The 20,619-nt window shown below is 46.5% G+C and overlaps 1 protein-coding gene across 1 annotated transcript; it reads right to left on the bottom strand.

Moving 5' to 3' along the window:
• Positions 1-5,300: 5,300 nt before the first annotated feature.
• Positions 5,301-9,573, bottom strand: LOC144094776 (uncharacterized). The gene is made up of 3 exons (XM_077628682.1): positions 9,331-9,573; positions 8,353-8,774; positions 5,301-5,573 (listed from the first exon to the last, which is right to left on the bottom strand). Exons 1-2 carry the CDS (start codon positions 9,484-9,486, stop codon positions 8,397-8,399), a joined length of 534 nt encoding a protein of 177 aa, XP_077484808.1. The 5' UTR covers positions 9,487-9,573; the 3' UTR covers positions 5,301-5,573; positions 8,353-8,396.
• Between the last annotated feature and the right edge of the window lie 11,046 nt (positions 9,574-20,619).

The following is a 20,619-nucleotide window of genomic DNA, read 5'->3' as shown; positions in this document are numbered from 1 at the left end:
ATAGCGCCCAGCTCAAAGGGAAGCAACCACAATGGCGGGCTGACGTTCATAACGCCGTTTCGCAACGTAGGGCTTCAATTGAAATTTCGTTTGGAGATGATGTCCTTGTTTTCTAGCAAGTTAATGCCTGCACGGGGCATCCGCCAAGCCAAACCTCAAATTTTGAAAATTATAATAGGGTTTCGAGGAAAGGAAATGGCGCAGTAATTGTCTCACATCTCGGTGGACACCCGAACCGCGCCGTAAGGGAAGGGAGGAAGGTGGGAGTGAAAGAAGAAAAAGAGAAAGAGGTGCCGTAGTGGAGGGCACCGGAATAATTTCGACCATCTCCGAAATCTTTAACGTCCATATTGTTTTCTTGGGTGCCAGGGGTCAGGTCAACCAACCTTCGTTTGCCTAAAAAAATTTGCACTCGTGACCATATATATAGCACGCACTAAAAATTTCGGACATCTCGGCTACTTCAGTAGCCAGACCATTCGTATGTATCAATCGACTTTTTTTTTGTTGTTGTTCTGGACGAACAGACGTGTTAACTCTGAGCTCCTGTCTAATACCGTAACAATAAATTACGCATGCGAAATCATATGCCAGCGAAAATAAATGGATGTAGATCAAAGAGGAAGCCTCTATTTCGTCCAAATAGGCTTGAGATTATGGTGTCATTTATTTGCCGTCACTTCCGCAGCACTTTTGGTGTGTCTAAATAAGAGACGCGTTTTCATTCATGCCCTTGTTAGAAAGAGCGGCAAGGAGTATTCAAAGCTGCATTTCGTCTTTTGTACCAACTTGCCCGTACAAGAGTTCTACTTGTGTGTTCAACCTGCGACACTGCAGCTATTCTTGTCTTCATAGAACAGAGCGCGGAAATAAAGATTCCGGACTCTACATGTCAAAACCCAATTGCCAGTGGTGCCAAAAAGTTTACTGAAGGCCGGCAGTCACGTCACGGAGGCAGTTACGGCCAGTTCTTGAGGGGGCCAATGGAGCCACCCGAAAAGAGGTCAGACGCCTTCCAAACAGTGAAGTGTTTGCACTTTCGTGTGAGCTCAGCCGGATGCCCGGGCGTTGTAGATGCAGCCAGACACAAAACCTTTCGCCGCTTCTTTCGTTTCTTTCTTCGCTTCACGCCCAACCACTCTGCACTTAACAAGCCCCGGCAAGAGAAGGCGGGCAAGCGAGTTGGGCTTAAGAAGACTGCATTCCACGCTCTGATGAAAGCTGGGAAAGAAAGAGAGGGGGGGGGGGGGGGATAGCCCTTACAACCCGGATTTAGTTCGTAAAAGGAAGACCTGAACTCGATTGTTGGATAAAAACTTGTCTTGTCGGGGGAAATCACCATTAAAACGTATAAAAAGGATCGCTGAATGGCCAGGTCTCTTTGCTTTTGTGGCAGACGTAAGTTTTGCAAGTTTTAAAAATAGAGACGGAAACCTGCTGCAATGTGCGTGATGGGCTCAAACAGACCGGATGCCCTCAAGAAGTCCTAATTAGGTGACTAACCGAAGGACTTACCGCATAATCTGAGTTCCTTTATGCCGCGCCGTTCATCGCCCTCCTGTAAACTCGACAACAAAAAAATACGAGGTGAAAGGCCCCCTACATTCGTTTGAAGAAATACGGAACTACCTGAGGGAAGTGCGAGTACTCTCTGCCTCTATGCAAAAGTGAACAGACTATGCAGTGCAGCATGAGAATAAGTTTTTGGAGTGTTTGGAGCCGCGCATTTGGCGCACTGCTACAGGCCTCAGCCCTATCTCACTTGGTGCTCACGCTGTCTGTGCGAGACGTCCGCAGCTGGCCCTGAAACCACGCAATGAAGTGTTCTTGTAAAGTGTGGTCCACCCTGTACGTCGTGTTCTAAACTTAAGGTAATGGTACAGTTGCGCGATCCAGCATGAAGGAAGTGAATATTTTTCTTTCGTTCCTCTAATTTTACGAGCCTTTACAATGCAATTGCAGAATGGACAGCCCATATATATATACAGTACCTCACGGCCTAAATCAAACCACTGAAGCTGATAATTGGGGTCTTTCATCTAAACCGTCCAAACTTTCCATCTTATCGGATTCGTGTGAAAATGAAATGACGCGCTTTTGATGCAACAGCAATTGATTATTAGCAAGGTATTTAAGTAAAAAAAAAAGAATTAATGGCTTTAGAACAATTTAAATATTAAATTTACAGTTGAAGCCAAAGACAATGGCACTGCAAAAAGTTATTAGAAATTGTCTTCATGACGGCCTAATACAGTAAAGGGCAAAATAGAACAAACTTTTAAATGCACTATGAATGGGCCTTGTCGGGGAGTGGTCGACTCGGTCTATCAGGCGAAGTGTGCTAGCAGACCGGAGTTTCCTAAAAAGATGACTCGGGGAAGATTCCACTGCCACGTCGAGCCAGGTATTCTCTGTAGCCCAGCAGTGTATGTCTCCTCAAATTTTCTTTCGATTAAACTTCGTTTCTTTGATGCTTAAAAATCCGGCCATAAAATGAGCGACGCCTCCCATTTCATGACGAAAATAGGTCTGAACGCCCAGGTCGAGATTTATTTTTCTCAAATTTGAGGTTCCTTATCAGCCTAAAAATTGTCAGAAAGGACAGAAAAGAAAGGGCGTTTTTTTTATAGAAAAATATTTCAATTAAGAACAGTTTGGATTATGCGAATAACAGATAAAAGAAAACAAAATAAAACTTGCTCTCTCGGATTGGACGGCTCACCTTTAGTAAACGCTAATAAAATAGTAGCTTTGAGGTGCCGCGAACTTGATTTCGGATGACTTTCCGATTGCTTGTTTTCACGCCAACTTCAATTTGAAGCTGCCTAAGGGCCCAACATTTTTTTTACATCAAAAATAGTTTAGAAACCAACTAAGGAGATGATTTTTTTTTTCACAAATTTTTACATCAAAAATACTTCCGAAACAAGGCAAGGAGACGATTTTTTTTTTCAAAGAGTTGCAAAAAGGTAGAGCGCCACACTGGAAACATCTGATACAAATGACCCGCTGACTAGAGCGTACTGCTCGTGTTTAACTGCATATCAAGTTCTTTATGCGCTAATAATTTGCTAACATCAAAGATCTGACTCCGCTTGCATATACAGGGTGTCCAAGCTAATTTTAGGCAGAGTTTAAAAATACGCTGAGGCTCTCTAAGACTACGCGACCAAATATATGATGCTGGCTATTGTATGAAGCAAGTCACATTATTTTTTGTGTTGTGCTTAGTTGCGTAATTCGTCGATATTAATTAGCCAGCTTCGCAATCAACAGAAATAGGCGAAAAAGGTGAATGAGAAAGTTGTAGAACGGTTCGCAAAACTTCCGTTTGTACAGTTTTTAACTCTCCATCTATTACATATAAGCTTTTCTCGATCACTGCAAATACCCGCGAAATACAAAAAAATACCACGCGAAATGCCCGCTAGCGCGCAGCGATTGCAGTGCTCTCAAACGTTCCGTGTAGGGAGTAACAGATCATTTAGCTCGGTGTGTTCCTCCTTAAAAGGCGACAGGGCAGCGACGCAGCAGCTGGCTGTGCGATTTACGCTAGCGGTGTGCTTCCTTTGCGGCGCTTGATGATAGCGACAAGCAGACACAGTCCTTATCGCTTGCGCTCCCGTAATCGCAGTCAAGGCGTGCGTCACAGCCCTGTCACCTTTTTAAGCAGCAGCACACCCTGCTAAATGAGCTGCTTGTTTGTTGGGCGGAACGTTTGAGAGCACTGCAATCACGGCGCTCAAGCGGACATGTCACATGGTATTTTCTGTATTTCGCGGGCATCGGCAGTGTGCGAAGCAAAGGCTAATAGGTAATGGATGGAAAGTTAGAAACAGTTCAGTTGGATGTTTTACGAACCGTTCTACAACTTTCTCACTGGACTTTTTCGCCTATCTTAGTTGCTTGCAAAGTTGATTAATTAATCTCGATTAATTATGCAGTTAAGTCCAATACAAAAACAGTGTGAAACCGCAGCGGTGGCCAAGTGGTTGAGCATCCGCCTCGTATGCGGGAGGTGCGGGGTTCGATCCCCAGTGCCGCCGGGTACCCACCGGTGATACAATGGGTACAAGCTTTCCCCTGGTCTGGTGCTCGGCTTATTTAGGGTGAAATGCTTGGGAAATGGGTCTCTGACCCCACCTTGAGAAAAAGAAAAAATACCTTGTGACATGGCGCTCTTTGGCCATAGCTGCCCTTGCGCCATAAAAATCCATAATCATCATCAAAAATAGTGTGAGTTGCTCCATACAATAGCCAGTAACATGCATTTGGTCGCGCCATCTTAGAGCGCCCCGGCATATTTTTAAACCCTGGCTATGCTGATGATGATTATGGATTTTTATGGCGCAAGGGCAGCTATGGCCAAAGAGCGACATGTCGCAAGGTATTTTTTCTTTTTCTCAAGGTGGGGTCAGAGACCCATTTCCCAAGCATTTCACCCTAAATAAGCCGAGCACTAAGAAGGGGAAAGCTTGTACCCATTGTATCACCGGTGGGTACCCGGCGGCACTGGGGATCGAACCCTGGCTAAAGTTAGCTTGGACCCCCTGTATGAAAGTGCCCCATTTTTCTACAGAGCACAATGTGTTAAAAGGCGTGCCTGTACACCGCTAATGCTGACGTTTTAAGCCACTTGCTATAGAAAAGGTACAACTTTCCTAAAAAGTAAAAAATTCCGGGCGACATACGAAAACTATTTTGTCCCCTTACCCTACTGACACTTCAGACTTCAATAACGGTTTCGAACTGAGCACGAATGTTGCGCCCACAAGGCTGGCGCTATTCGTCAGTAACGCGACGACTGGGCGTCACAAGCTGTCATGGGGGTTTATCTGCTCCAATACAGCAACACACTGAACAAGTACGCAATAACGAAGAGACCAGCGGCGATGCCTGCCAGAGGTTGCCGCAGTACGCCACACGACAGAGAATTGGTTTTTCTTCACCCACCGTTGTGCGCCCTCCTCGTAAGCATTCTCAGCCACAAAGGCAGGAAATAGGCTGCAGCAGTGTACAGTGAACGGGGTGGCCTGATCTTACAACTCTTGACGTGGTCGCACTATCAGGGCTGCAATTGTCACTACATGCAGACAGAGACGTTCCCACTTAGAACAGATAATGCAGTAATTATTCTGGCCGCATTTTCTGCATCTTTTTTTTTGTGCAAGAAACAGCGCCTGCGGAAAGTCACTTCTGATATTTTTTCTTCGTACAGCCTACAGCTGTGCGAAACTCACGTCGAAAGTAATCCGTGCACATTTTAAAGTAATGCCGTTTTATTCTTCAACGACGATGACTCCGTTGCCTCTTGAGCTTTACCAAGCTCCACTTCAGTCACCAGTCATGGAACGCGATGGCGGAAGATGTAGATGCGAGTTGACTTGACTGGCCTTCTTTTGCTGCAACCGAATCAATGGGCGTTCCCGCGAAAATAAATGGCAGATGTTAAGCTGCGTTGCATTATGACTCTGATGTCGCAGCTCAGCAAAGGTTTCATGCTTGACTGGAGAATACACTCCGCTTCAGATGTGTTGAGCTGGATGGGGCTTAGAAACTTCGTGTTGGAGTACCTGCAGTCAACAACAGTAAATGCATGAAGAGTAAGGCGCGGACAAAGTGTTTCTGTAGTAAGCCCTACTCCCCGGCAGTAGCACCTTCCTTGCGAGCCCTGGTAAAAAAAGCTGGCACGGTACCAGCTGGCGGTACCGTACGGTACGGTATGGTGTCGTGGAGTACGGTTTAGTACGGTAGGGATGGTATGGTATGGTATGGTATGGTATGGTATGGTATGGTATGGTATGGTAGGTTTAACGTTCCAAAGCGGCACAAGGGCTATGAGGAACGTAGTAGGGAGGGCTCCGGATTAATTTAGACCACCTAGAATTTTTTCGTGTGAGTAGCCCGTTCTGCACATCCAGGTTCTTCAGCATCCTTCAATCACTTTAAGAGACTATTATTCTGAAGCGTGGAAGAAGCATTCTAAAAGTGCTATATTATTAACAATACTGCATGCAACAATTTACTAAGCTTATTTTTTTTTTAAGGCTGAGTGGTTTTTACGATAGACCGGGGCGTTTTTTTATCGAATATTACATATGGGAGGGGGAGGGGGGTGAGCTTGAGATTGCCGCTAGCTGCTGGCAGGCAAATCCTGTGTAATACAAATCATAATTCGTGACGGAAGAGAGATTGTTCACCGGCCAATCGGGGAGAGCTCTTCGAAACGGAGTTTTCTTTAACTTGCATGACACTTCGTTCCTCATTAAGCTCTCATTCGGGCAACGCCTGATTAAGTTGATAGTTATTATTGCTGGTGCAACCTTGCATTTTTGGCAAGTAGCCATATGCGTCTTCACGGCTGCTTTTGAAAATATCAGCCCACGAATTCTAGAATGCCACCTCTGTGAGTATGTGTACCAAGCAGCCTTGCGCTTGCCTGAGGTGATCACGGCACAAGGATGTGGCATTGTTATATTGCTGTAAATTAAGTTGGCAGCATTCCCTCAGGCAATGTGTGTTGCAGGTATTTTCGTATAGAAAACAAGACACGCCTTTCAAGCGTATTGTCGGCAAATGACACACGGCTGATCGAGACCGTGAAAAGAAGAACTCCAGAGTAATAACACACTAGCTAAGGGACGGTAAAGAATGACATGACTATTTTTAACTTTCGATAAGCAATCAACGCTCTTTGTAGCGCCAGATGCTGCAGAAATGATTTTTGTTTTGGCTCTGGGCAATACAATCTGACGCAGTTGCTGAAACCGCAGTACCATAAGCGTTTAAAGTGCGCAGTCAAAGTAACATTGGAAAGGCTGGCGAATTTTAATTAGCGCATTTTAATAGGCACTCCTGCCGTAACGTATAAAGAAATCCAGTGCAGTGAAGATTGAGAAAACAAGGTTCTTTTCTCTCTAACGCGTACATATTTCCTGTCATAACGTATTGCAGGCACAATTCAACGCTTTAGTTTTCACGGCTCTCATCTCTGCTAGCACAAGCAGTGTGATGGGGATCTTTCACTGTCTGGAAACAATGGAAAGAAGCATTACATAAGCTGACAAGGCTGCACCGGCAAGCACAAACCCGCTGACACTTGTGCTATTTCAATCACAATGCGTCGCGTCACATACATGTGCCTCTTCGCGAATGAATCGGAAATCATCAGTGAGCAAATACCTCATGAGAACAGCACTGGCAGGCTGGTTAAGATGTTTGAGCTCGTTTCTTTGGGATGCAAAGGGAAGCAATGATAATTCATCTCTGCTATAAAGCCGGAATCACTCGTGCACACCATATAGTAATTGAATATAAATGTTCAAATGTTCTTATTTTGAGGTTAAATTGCAGAAGTAACGTGACTCACATCTCTATTGCCAAAGGGTACTAACCGGGTAAGCGACGACGTCGCGCTACATAGGCGAGGGATGACGCACGGGAGTGTCCGTGCTTGAAATGCGGCTGGGTAGTGCACACGCGCCTTTGTTTTCGAGCTTTACATCCCCAAGGTTGCTTTTCGTGTTCTGGTAACCAAAAATAAAGGTCCAATCCTAAATGCGAATTGTGCATTTCGATGACATCACATTGTATCATGAGCTTACTTTTCAGTTCCTTTCAAGCGTTGATGGATGATAAATCATGGACAAAACGGACGCTCTTTTATTGAAATTAAGTTTTTAGCGTGCATTCGGCCGAATGTTTGCAGAGGCCGTAGAGGAGAACCCCCAGAAATTTCACTTTCCAGAGGCTACTTTAACACGCGATGATGTTTCAGATGACCGGATTCTTTATTTATTGTCTGTCGAAATGCGGTTATCTGGACTGTTATTGCGCCCCTGAGGTTATGCTCAGCCGCAGAGCGCCAGTGGTGCTGAGCCCGATTGAATGCACGGTGGTTTGATAAGTGGGTGCAACCTAGTATGGCAGGTGGAACAACTGGCGACCTTTCCCTGCTTTTCGTATCGCACACTCATAAACCACACAAGAGAATGAGATATCGGGTTTAATCAAAAAGAGCGTATTCCTTATTGACCATTTGAGTCGTATTTATGTTGCCATAAATGCAGTAGTGAAGCGCAACGTCTGCATAATCCAATGGCGCCTACGTGAGTCAGTATCTTTCGCTATATTTTCACAAAGCGCTGCTGTAAACCAAATGCTGCAGAGACTGAACCAGCACAGCTACACTAGCGTGCACAAAAATGTGAGTGTAGAGAGCTTGTTTCCTTATTCATGTAGCTAGTTCAATGAACATTTAGCATAATATTTGCCAAGTGAGGCAGTTGCAACCACTCTGGCACATTGCCAGGGCCTTTTCTTGTGTGTAAGTGCTCCGTGAGGCGTACTCACCTGAGAGAGATCCGTCAAGTTCACAGAAGCAAGCTTCCGGGGGCTCACCACCAGCCGGCACCAGCCCCGCCTCCACCGCCACTGGTTTTGCTGGTGATCACTACATAGGTGTCGGTGATACCATTGCCTCCTCCAGCTTTCCATGGTCCCCCTGCTCCCCCACCTGCCGGTTTCCAGGCTCCGCCACCGAAGCCTCCAACCGTGCTCCACATGCCAGGAGAGCTCCCAGTCGCCTTCCAGCCTCCACCACCAGTTGCCTTCCATCCGCCGCCACCGAATCCCCCCATGCCGCCGGGCTTCCAGCCTGCGCCGAAACCGCCGCCTCCGAAGCCGCCGCCCCCGCCACCGATCTGTTGGATGATGTATACGGGTCCCGAACCGAAGCCTCCTCCTGAACCCTTGCCGAATCCGGATCCATGTCCCTGCGAAGCCAGTTTCACGAGTTATACCACAGTTCAGTCGTTTCGCTATACGCGTTGTGAACTTGCTTTTCGATGGGGGCACACGCTGAAGTAGGTTTGTTCATCACAGAAAGGTACAGCACAGAGTCGATCACACTTGTCTAGAGCGCTCGGGCGGTGTGCTGCGGAGCAAATGAAGTGAAATATTTTCGCAACTGCTTTGCTAGCGTTAGAGCACTGATGCCTGTGCGGTTCACTTGTCTATTCGGCTGCTGTCCAGGGCAAGCATTATCAGTCAAAGTCAATACTTGCTTTAGAATGTCGCCTCATTTCCCGCGGACGGCATCTCTCGAAAGCTCTAGACAAGTGTGATCAACTCTGCACGTCACAAAATAGCATTACTTTTCATTCTTGATCCAAGTTCGTCGTACACACAAGATTCTTCGCTACGGCTGTGGGGCATTTTTGCGCCGCCCTTTCTCAAAGCGGTCTTGTTTCACTTTTTGTCGTCGATGATGATGGTTATGGTTAACAGTCTGGATTCATTTCACAATAATATAAGAAGAAAGTAACGCACCTTCTGATTGCTCCGTACGTATTCGACAATGTAGACTTGCTGTCGCTTTCCGCTGCCGAAGCCACCTCCTCCGCCAAAGCCTCCGGTGCCGAAGCCTGCTCCGCCGAAGCCACCGCCGGAGTGGCCGAAACTGCCGAAACTGCTCAGGCCCCCCATGCTGAAGCCACCTCCCCCGCCAAGCCGCTGGCTGATTCCGCTTCCCAGGGAGCCCTTAAAAAGACGGTAGCCGCCCAGACCTGCGACCCCATGGCTGGCCAGGAGCAACGACAGCAGCAACTGAAAAGACGACGACGACGTCTTCAAAGTATAAGCTACGCTTATATGTTCATCTGAGACCCACGAAAGAGGAGTAAGCGGAAGACCGGTAGTACTAAATCCTTCGTAAGGAAGAAAATAGAGCTGCCTGACTTGGTTGTGAGATATGTTCGGTCAGATCGGGCTGTAATGTTGATGGCCTTGTAAAGGCGAAACCATTCTTTTCTCCGTACCTTGCTAACCCTCCTGCAGCTAACTTGAAATGATTGAAATTCTCTCCCTCTTTTGAAACGTAACATCTATAAATGGCATAAGAGTCACTTAAGTGAACGCCAGTAATATATTTTTTGTCATTGCAGCCTGAAAAGGATTTCTATGCAACATTACAATATTTAGAAGCGAATGTGCTTAAAGGCAGCTACTTGCATGTACCTTCGTTCCCAACCTTCAGTTTTCGTATGCTGGCCCGGAAGACTAAAGGTCCCGTAAATACTCAATAATGCCGTTACAAAAGTAGGCCCGGTCACGTTTCTCCGCATTTTCTGCGTATCAGTTTAAAGGAGTCTTTTGAAGTCATTTTATACATGGCTATGCTTGGCCAAACTGTATTTTCGAAGACAGAGCAAAACACTAACAGCATAGATGTTCTCCGAACAAAATTATGGCATTGACAAACCGATAAGCTCACCTCTTAGTACTCAACGGTCTTTGTGAAAATAGTACTGATGATAAATAGAAACCATTGCTCCATGTCGAGCCTTTTGACATAGTTCAGCTTCCACCACAAATCCACTTCCTACCCTTCAACCAGATACAACGTCTTTAACTTCATCTGTACAGCACACAAAAACCCGTGTCTGAATGATAGCCCCAACTCATCTGGCAGAAAAGATGCGAACGCGCACCCTAAACGCAACAATGAACACATGAAATATGCCCTTAACCATACCTTACCGCATGGCCTATTGATCTCACAAAGAACGCAACCACGCCACGAATGACATTTAGGCCAAACCCCCGCTTTGACAGCTAGAGATGGAGGTCTTCATGTCACCTCTTTACTGTCATAGCGAATGTTTAGCCGCAAAGACAGCACATGAGCACAAATCTTGAACTTGCCGAGAGTAACTCCATATCGGGGGCTCGCTCAATGTCCAGGATCGGGCGACGGCACAAGCCGCGCGGTTTCTCCTTTGTCAATGCGTGCCGCAGAAGGCCGTGGCGACGCCGTTCTCAAGAGGCCAGCACTCAACAGCTGTACGCGCTGCATTGAGAAAAACCGCTGGTGACGTCGTTTATATATGAAATGCGGAGAGAAAGTAGACCGCGTTGTGAGGTTGGCTCGTAGGGGGCAGTGCAGCTTAACGTGACCTTGGCAATGTGAGAAGGGTCAGCGCCGACGAGTCCCTCCCTCGCGCGGCTTATGGCAGTCTGCTCAAAGGAGAGGTCCGACTCGGGGGATTTGACCTAGAAGGGTTCCCTCTAGCCCATCTTATTCGTAGGTCCCCGCTCAGAGGGGACGTCCCTTTGTACATGACCCCAGGTACGAGAGGGGTCACTTTTGTTTTCGTCAAGCAGTCTTTACGCTTGTCCTCGCGGCGGGGATCTAGCTGGGTGTTTCGACCTGTCTGTTCACTCTGCCCCCTCTCGGGCACGGTCGATTGTACCGCGCCTTCCCGGTACGTCATCTGCGGTGAGCCGGCAAGCCGAGAACAAGGATGCCGCAGTGCGCGAGTGGGCCGTGACAGCGGCTCCCTTGTGTCTTTTTTCGCCGTGTCAATCCGCGCCGCGATGGGGTCAGCTGGCAGTGTGTCTCTGCCGTCGGCGGTGGGGGCGCGGGCGGGCCAGCGTTTCCTGATGGCTTTTCGATGCCCTCCTCTGCGCCTGGAATCCCTCGGTCGCGACACATGTGCGTCGCTCGTTGCCCTTATGCGTGCTCTGGCCTGAAACAAAGCCAGATGCGTGTTATCGAGCCACATATGCGTGCGTACGAAAAACGGGGAGAACGGCAGAAACGTGAAGGCATGACCGGGGTCGAAGGCAGTATTATCGACGCGTAGTGTCGTTTTATTGTGCGGGAAGTGAAGAATGTGCATCGCGCACGCAGAAAGTGCACTTCATAATGCTTCAAATTAATGTCTTCTGAGTGACCCCATGCACACGGTTCGCATTCTTTGATCATAAATATAATGACGCTGACCTTTTTTTTTCATTATTGTCTAGTTAGCTCCACCAGACATAGGCGAGGCGTTCCCAAGAATTGCCGTCAAAATATCGCCTGAAATTGGTATTGACAGCCCGCTTTATTAATCGTTATTGTCTGAAATGACAATGCATGGCGGTTCCGCGCTTGTAGCACGTCATGCTCTATATACATCGAAATCAAAGCGATGAAACGGTGCAGGTTTATTTGGTCACCTAAAAGTGCTGGTAATTTCATTCCTTGCCCATTCCAAAGAGTCTCAGAGTACAAGTTGTATAAGCAATGGGCGGGCACTGGCTTCATGAATATCCGTGTGATGCGCGATGACAGCGCAAAGTAGAGAACACGGGGTGGCTTAATTAATCCTGAGCCCTCCACTACTGCATCCATCATAGCCCATGTGTCGCCTCGAGACTTTAAGCCCCACAATTCGCAGTTCTCATTTATTTTGCATGCTGCCTCTTAACAAGCATTCCACCAGAAGGGACGTATTTTACAGCTGCTGTGCCGTGGAATATGTGCATTTTTTAATATTTACAAGTCTTATTAAACTCTGGTGAGAAACTAACTTATATGCTAACTGCAAGCTGCCTCTGAGGGTTTAGTTTTTAATATGTTGTCGCCAGTTTTGTCGTGTCTCATTTTGCGCACTGCAGCTGTGATGAAGCTTGACGTTGTTTTTTTTTCCTGTTTTCTTTTCTACTATGTTGTCTCGCCCCTCACGACGACAAGGGAACATTTATTTTGCTTTTTGCAGGGAATATTGGTTTCTTGTTTGCGTGCAGCTCCATTCCGCACCTCCAGACTCACTGTCGGAGAGACTGATGAAGTTACACTCGGATAAGTATCTTTGGCTGAAGCATAATTTAGTGTTGCTGGTAATATTAGGCATTACTGTACTACAGGGGTCTCTATTAGAATGTAATCTTTCTTCCTGCTCTCGGTTCAAGCGGGTCATGCCTCGTGTTCCGCCTAGCTATATCGCTTGGTTAATCGTGCTATTTCTCACACCATCTACAAAACACTTATTGCGATGCAACACATAATGACTCATTCTACAAAGAAAAAGCGTTCGTTGTAATACCCCAGATGGCCAGGGTCGCACAATCGAATGATTGATGTATTCACAGCTTTCGTGCGAAAGGTCCACAAACTTTCAGCAGTGTGTGGCGCGTAGCATGTCGTTGCAGAATATTTCAGAGCATACAGCTAGGTCCCTGCTAGCAGAGACATTGTATGACGTCTCTTTGGCGCGTACTGCTACATAAAAAAAAGCTTAGTTGAAACACGTCATCATACGTTCGAAGTTTGAGCCCCCTTAGGCTCGCAGTTTGTTTGGACGTTAACCGTATACTACCAGCTCTTCGCTTTCGCTTTCTGGCGCAGCATTCTGGCACAGTAAGTAGAATAAATTGGAAAAACGCTCACCACTGCTACATAAAAACAATGTCAACCTATATATGCGCCGCCATGTATTAAGTGCGCGCTGCAAGCTCCTTCTCAAGGCGGAAGTCCTTCATCAGCAGTTTATTATCTTATTTAATTTCGTTGCTTACGCTTCCGGTAACTGACTCCTCCTGTAACAAAGCCTGGCAAGCTGCATGAGAATCCAAGAACATCACAGCGGAAATAGTGCTAAGACGCACCGTTGCTATTCGCGCCTGTTTCTATGCGCCAACGTGTATCTGCTACTGTTCTTCCGATCTCTTACAGCGCACGTCACCAAAATAGAATCCCCTTCCTACTCGGCGAGCGCGTTTGAAAGAGCGGCACAAAATTCGACAGCAGTTTGAGCGCCATTTCATAAGCCTTCCCCCCCCCCCCCCCCCCCCCGCACCATACCGGGCCAACGCAAACAGAGGCACGCACCATTTGCCGTTCGTCGCTCGCGCAAGCAGTCGCGCTGAGCGCGCGGCGCACAGCAAAGAAGCGAAGATGTCAGCGCACATGTAACGAACGGGAAGCTAAGATGTGCTCGCCCCGAACAGGTGTCCGGCGCCGACGTAAACCCTGTTTCACGGGGTTCAGCCTGTTGCGGCCGGCCCGAAATAGAAGCTGCCCGAGTGAGATGTTCCGCGGACAACCGTGCGCGTTCGCGAAGAGAGCAAATTTGTCTAAGCGTCGAGAGCGAGACGCCGGGCCATGTGAAGGGCACGCCTGTCTTTCGCTCTCTCTCTCTCTCTCTCTACAACCCTGCGCCGTCGGCACTGCCGGTTGTCCCAGCATGCCTGCAGCACCGCGGCGCGAATGCCAACGGACAGCTGTGGAATTCTTTCGGACAGCAAAAAGAAAACTTTCTTCTGATTTAAGCGCTGACTATGAGTTTCGCTTTCTCGCCGGCATTGCCATTCCTTGAGCTCCATGCGATGTGGATGCTGAGTTCAATATGTGCGTGATATGCGCATGCAGAGAAAAAAATAACGCTCCGAAGACCTGCTAGAGCATATAGCCTATATCAGCGGCCCACGCTGCTATAGCTCGACTGTCCTTGACATATATATCCTTTCGCTTAAGTGAAAGTGCAGTCAGCGTCCGCTCTGCTCAAATTTTTGGAGGATATAAAAAAACGGAAAAGGAGAGAGTGGCATTTGTGGTTGTCCGAGTGCATTCCTTATGCGGCATCTGCGCCGGTTTTACTTCAAAGATAGCGACGGTGGCTCTCATGAAGGGCACCGTTTTCGTGTACAGGGGGGAAACGACAGGAACAAACCAGATTCGATTAGGGCTAAGGGCTCGACAGCACTTAGAGAGCAGAGCGTCGCTATCGACGACCAAAGTTTACGACTTAGGGGCTGACGATTGGTGCTCAAAAGTGAACATTTAGTTCGAAGCAATTTACGGCAGCTCAGCAAAATAAAGTAAAAAATGGGCCGTGGTTAATCTCACCAATTTCTTTTTTTTTTGTTTAACGTGTTCATTCCAGCCCAAAGTACTTGACAAAAAATGTTGCTTAAATGTCTTTCAGAGAAAGCCGCGTTGCGCACCACTTTTCTCGACAAGCGCTATGCGCGGTAGCCAACTTGAATTTTTTTCGTGCGGTCATCTCTTCGAAAAACCCGCTCACTCTTGGTCTCTTATCACCAGCACAAACGCACAATGGAAGCAGTTCACTAGACTTTCGGTTCGAAATAAATGCTCAGACAGTTAATGCTAGATTTTCCGTAGTTCGGTGCAGAGGGGGAAAAAAACAAAAGGTGCTGTACAGAATTTGGGTGCAAAATTCTTTCACAGGACGACAGTGCGTTACGCTCCGCAAAGTGTTTTAAAAGCACCTACATGTCGTTATAGATCGCGCGCTTAATGCCGTAATTCAGCCAGGAAAAAGGCAAAAAAAAATTATGAGAAACTCTCGAGTTTTCACGCTAAACAGCTCACATGGAACTCGTTGCGAGGCGAGAGGAGCGCAGGTGATGGTACGGACGGGACATTAGTGGTTAACGAGGCCATCTTCGGGCCGACGATGTCGCAGTCGCGCTGCAATCGCCTCGACGATGCGTCGCGCGTATGCCTCCCTTTCTCTTCTTCCATTCCGCCATCATGCACACGGTCGAACAGGCGCTGTCTGCGCACACATGTACACTGCGCGTAAAACAGGGGAAGGGGGGGGGGGGGAGAAAAAGTAAAGAAAAATTACGAAAGGGGAGGTCCGGCGGGTGGCGTGCATATTCACGGAGAGGCGGCTGCCGCGGCCGGTGTGCACTGAAAGCAGCGAGTTTCTCGCTGTTGTTTATTTATAACGGGGCCGGCTTGCACGAGGAGCCGGCGTGACCCAAAACGCAACTGCGTCCGTGCCGTGAAGGCGCTCAACCGTGACAGTAATCTTCCACGTCCGGGCGGCTTCTGAATGCATCATGGGCCATTGCTTTCGGTTACGTTCGGGCTCCAGAGGCGTCTTCTTTGCGCGGACTTCCGCGTCGGCGCTGGTGCCTTTCGCCGGTGAAATCACCCGCTCGCGCGCCCCTGCGCGGGCAAGTTTTCATAGCAAAAACCAACAAAGACAACGAGGCCCAGTGACGGCACAGGGCGCATTGAGCCCCTCCGAAAGGATGCGCGCTTTCGGTTCCAGCACTTGAGGACGCCCTCAACGTGTAACACATTTTGTCGTGGGGCGGGAGATAATGCCTGGATGTTCGGAAATGAGAAACGAATTGTGGCACTGCACGGATCAAATGCAGCGTTTTTGTCGTCCGTTATGCTCCAGTTGCGCTTTACTTCGTTCAGCGCCGATGGTTTAGTTATTGCCGTCACACTAACCAGCTGGGAATTTTCGTGCCAGTGCACACCGATCCGATGTCTGAGGTTATCTCCATTTTTGGATGCTACATGTTTCATTCATGCCTCGAAACCATTGAAGGAAAGGCGACCGATCGAAGACACCCCGTATGAGTGTTTTCCGGGTCGCTGCGTTACAAACTTAATGCCAAACGGAAACCTTTGCCGTAAACGCTTTTATTTTTAGCTAAGCTTAGCCTGCCGCTGCAATCTTCAGTTCTTGTCTGCGCGCACCAACTGCGACGTTCGAACTCCTGCTACATGGTGCTGATTGCCCCTAGCGACGAAGGACGGGACGAGGAAAGGACGGGTTCTTTATCAACTCAGAGATGCACCTGTATGGCTCTAAACCAGCGCAGAGCAGGTGAGTAAAAAAAAACAGAACAGAAACATTATTGCTCCAGTGATGTAACGCAAGTACAAGAGATATAAGAAAAACGATTACTCTTGCTTCAAACGAATATCATGCGCGTCATTTTCGACACAAGACTGGGCTTTTGAATCCATATCATATTTTTTAACATTTTTTCTTTACAACAGCTATGATGACATGGATACGCATCCCATGACTGCAGCGCAACGAACGGGACGTAGAAGGACACAGGCAGGAACACAGGAACCTATTTCGCCAGCGTCCATAATATTGCCGTCATCAGCGCTCATGGCACTGGGGGCTTAAGTGCCCTGCCAAATGTCCCGCGATGTTGTGCTGGCGCGTCTTGATTCTTTCATTCGTGCACTTGCTTGTTTGTCCTGTCGGTGCTCCTCACCGGGAGGATGGAATACGATATGCGCCTCCTTCGGGCATTTAGAGACTATGCCGGAATCTTTTACCGGCTTGCAGAGCCACGACAGCCGTTTGAGGCGGAAAAAAGCGCCTGCACACTGTCTCGATCGATTATCTCTTTCAGCCCGTGAGAAAACCTGTGCCTGCGTGCCACCCCTTCTTTTCCTGAGCTCCGTTATTCATGAGCAGTACACGCAGTTTCGCGCGTTCCTTTCGGCTTTAAATGGGTTCTTGCTTACTCTTATAGAAACTCTACTTGAATATCTGGGCACAGTGGAGTCAAAACCAGACCCAAGCATTCTTGTCAGCTTGTACATAAGATTGAACATCAAAGCGCATGCAGTTGAATAAAGGGGCCAACAAAGGAGAAATTTATTCTGGTCCCCTTTTCTTTCCAAGTCGTAAAATATTCCACGCGAGCCTCCCGCCATAACCATAGCTTTATCCTTAAACCTATTTTTGCACATATTAATACATATGTTTTGATTTTTTCCCATAGGACACCCTCAGAATGGAACGCTCTACCTAACAATTCTCCGTTTTTTTCCCCTACTTGATTGATGTGCTATTAGTTCGGCAGCTGTTTGTGCAGTCTCATGTTTTCTCAATCAAATTATTATGTTGTGTATTATTGTAGAGTGCATTTTTCATGTTATTCCATAGGGCTCTATAGACTTCAGTAAAAATGCACTTGCTGCTTTTGCTGTTGTAAGATGCCATAATCGCTGGTATTCATTTATCTATCTTTTCCTTTCTTGGGCAAAAGGCATGTACGCAGTAAAATAAATAAACGCATAAATAAATAATTAAACATACCGCCCATAATGCTGATTGCCTCAGTGAGCCATAGAAAGCGGAGGGAAGGGTAACGGGAAAGGAAAGGTAACGAGAGGCGCATACGTCACTCGCTGAGAGGTTGTGTGACCCAAATGATGAACTCCGACTGTTTTCTAGGTACAAATTGTAAATTCTGGAATTTAATGCCCCTAACCGACACAGGTAATCGGCCAAAAATTGCAACAGGATGGTTCCATCCTGCTTTTTTTTTTTTGTAGGGCCGGCCTTTGCCAATACGGTTCCAATGCTGGGCCAATTACCTGTGCTGCTTGGGGGAGGGCTGCGGATTATTTTAGACCATCATGTGCTGTCGTCGCACATCAGACAGGCGTTTACAGATTTCACCTGCAAATAAATATGCCCTACGCGGCTGGGATCGAGCCTGTGATGGTGGCATCAGCAGCCGAACGCCAAACCGATCATCCACCATGGCGGATTTTACCCAGCTACGTAATGACAAAGCCAGCCATGTCTAAATATACAAGATACTTCACCTAACACTTTACACAACATATAAAAATAGGATTTTTGAGTTAGAAGAGCGCTTTTTCGGCATAGCATTGTCAGCAGTGTGGTACGTGAAATATCTGCCCTATTACGCCTGATATTGGATATCTACACCTACACCTGATATTGAATACTGCAGCTGGCATTGAATATAGTGATATTGAGATCTTGATTTATCTGGTATTGAACAGTTAACTTTTGAACTACTACTTTTAGGTTCCTTAATTATTGAGAGGTGTGTAGCCCACCGCAAGTAATATTTATTTATTTATTCAAATACCTCACGGGCTCCGACTGGAGTATTATGTGAGGGGGGTTACATAACTGGGGTGGGAAAAAGAAGCAAGTAGAACATGGTTATTTTAACATCGTTATACAAAGAACAAGCAACCAACCAGAAAATAGAACTAAATTGAAAAACTAAATTGAAAAACGCACTACAGAACACACTTCAGAAGAAAATGCTACTTTTTTCTTTGAAAATAACATGATCTGAGATGTGAACAATGTTATCAGGAAGACTATTCCAATAAATGATTGCACGGGGCAGGGCTGATGAGTTGAATGCAGTGGTCCTTCCCGAAAGGCGCTTAAAACTGAGGTGATTACGCAATCGGTGAGATGTGCGGGCCGGTTTTGTAAGGGGTAGTGTGAAGGAATGATGGCTGTAAACAATTTTATGGAAGAGGCAAATAAGTGCTATTGTTCTGCGAGATTCTAAGGATGGAAGGGATAACGAAGCCTTAATGTTAGTTATACTGGAATGTCGGCAATAGTTGCGAGAAATGAAGCGAGCGGCACGATTTTGTACGCGCTCTAAGGAATTAATTAGGTACTGTTGGTGAGGTGACCAAATGGAAGATGCGTATTCAATTTGAGGGCGGACGAATGTCTGATATGCGAGCTGGCGTGTGGAAGAAGGCGCACCTCTGAGGTTACGCTTTAAATAACCTAATGTACGGCTAGCTTTGGCAGCAATTTTTTCTATGTGGGTTTTCCATGAGAGATTAGATAAAAAGTGAACGCCAAGGTACTTGTACGATGACGCAAGAGTGACTGGACTGTTGTTAAGCGAGTAAGTGAAAAGGTAATTAGACCGTTTACGGCTAAATGTCATTAACTGGCATTTATCAGTGTTAAGGGACATTAGCCATGATGAGCACCAGTTATTAATGCGATGTAGATCTTCTTGAAGGGCGATGTGGTCATTAAAGGAGCGGATTTTGCGATAAATAACGCAATCGTCTGCAAACATTCTGAGTGTTGAGGTAATGCCTAGTGGGAGGTCATTGATGTAAATCAGAAAAAGTAACGGGTCTATTACACTACCTTGCGGTACGCCTGATGTTACATCAATTAAATGGGATGAATGGTTATCAATAGAAGTGAATTGTTTTCGAAATGATAAAAAGTTTCTTATCCAAGAAATTGTTAATGAATCGAGGCGCAATGATGAGAGTTTCGCTATTAAACGACAGTGTGGAACGCGGTCAAAGGCTTTAGCATAGTCTAGGAATATACAGTCGATTTGAAGATTTTCGTCCATACCGTGAAAAAGCTCATTAGTAAATTCGAGTAGTTGTGTTTCACATGATAACCCTTTTCTGAACCCATGTTGTTTTGAAAAGAAGAAACCGTTGCCTTCTAAATGTAATGCCGTGTTAGATGCAATGATGTGTTCGAGAAGTTTGCAAGATATACATGTCAGAGATATTGGGCGATAGTTAGCAACGTCAGTTCGGTCACCGGATTTGAAAATTGGAATAACTTTTCCAATTTTCCACTCGTATGGTATCTCGCCTGTTGAAAGTGATTGCCGAAATATATTCAGTTAGAATTTCGAAAACGTGGTTACCCTTGGCGCTGTGGCCCAAGAAATTTGGCCATTTCGACAAGTTGCGTCCACTGGAGAGGTTGATTTGCCTGCAAGCTCCTCGAAATCGCATATATTTTGGCGCGATATAGACAGAATTTGTTGGGCCGCAGCTCCAAGGGTAACGGCGTTTTCTGAATTCTAAACCTAACATCAATATTACTTAAGGTTGGCTACATGCCTCTCGATAATTAGGGAGCCTAACAGTAACAGTTATAAAGTTAACCTAAATATTAGTTAACCAGCCTGCTAATTAACACTTCCTAGCTGTAGCATGATGTGTTTTACGTCTGACAATTCAATGCCGAAAAAAGCGCTCTTCAAACGCAAAAAGTTCTTTAAAAACTGTGTGAAGTCTTAGGTGAAACACCCTGTATATCGGAATGTGCAAACAATAATTTTCACTTTAAAGCAGGAGCATAAAGAGCAATTTTTTTCTCGAAATTTTTTTATCGAAGCTAGCATTTCCTTTTCCTTAATAACAATAGCGAACGTTTAAAAATTAGCTGTACTAAACTGCCCACAAGTGGGCCTTGGCTTCTATTTTTTTTCTTC

The sequence above is a fragment of the Amblyomma americanum genome, chromosome 1 (genome assembly GCF_052857255.1).
Source record: "Amblyomma americanum isolate KBUSLIRL-KWMA chromosome 1, ASM5285725v1, whole genome shotgun sequence".
Classification (NCBI taxonomy): domain Eukaryota; kingdom Metazoa; phylum Arthropoda; class Arachnida; order Ixodida; family Ixodidae; genus Amblyomma; species Amblyomma americanum.
The sequence above is the reverse complement of the archived record's forward strand: the minus strand, read 5'-3'. Positions and strand labels throughout refer to the sequence as shown.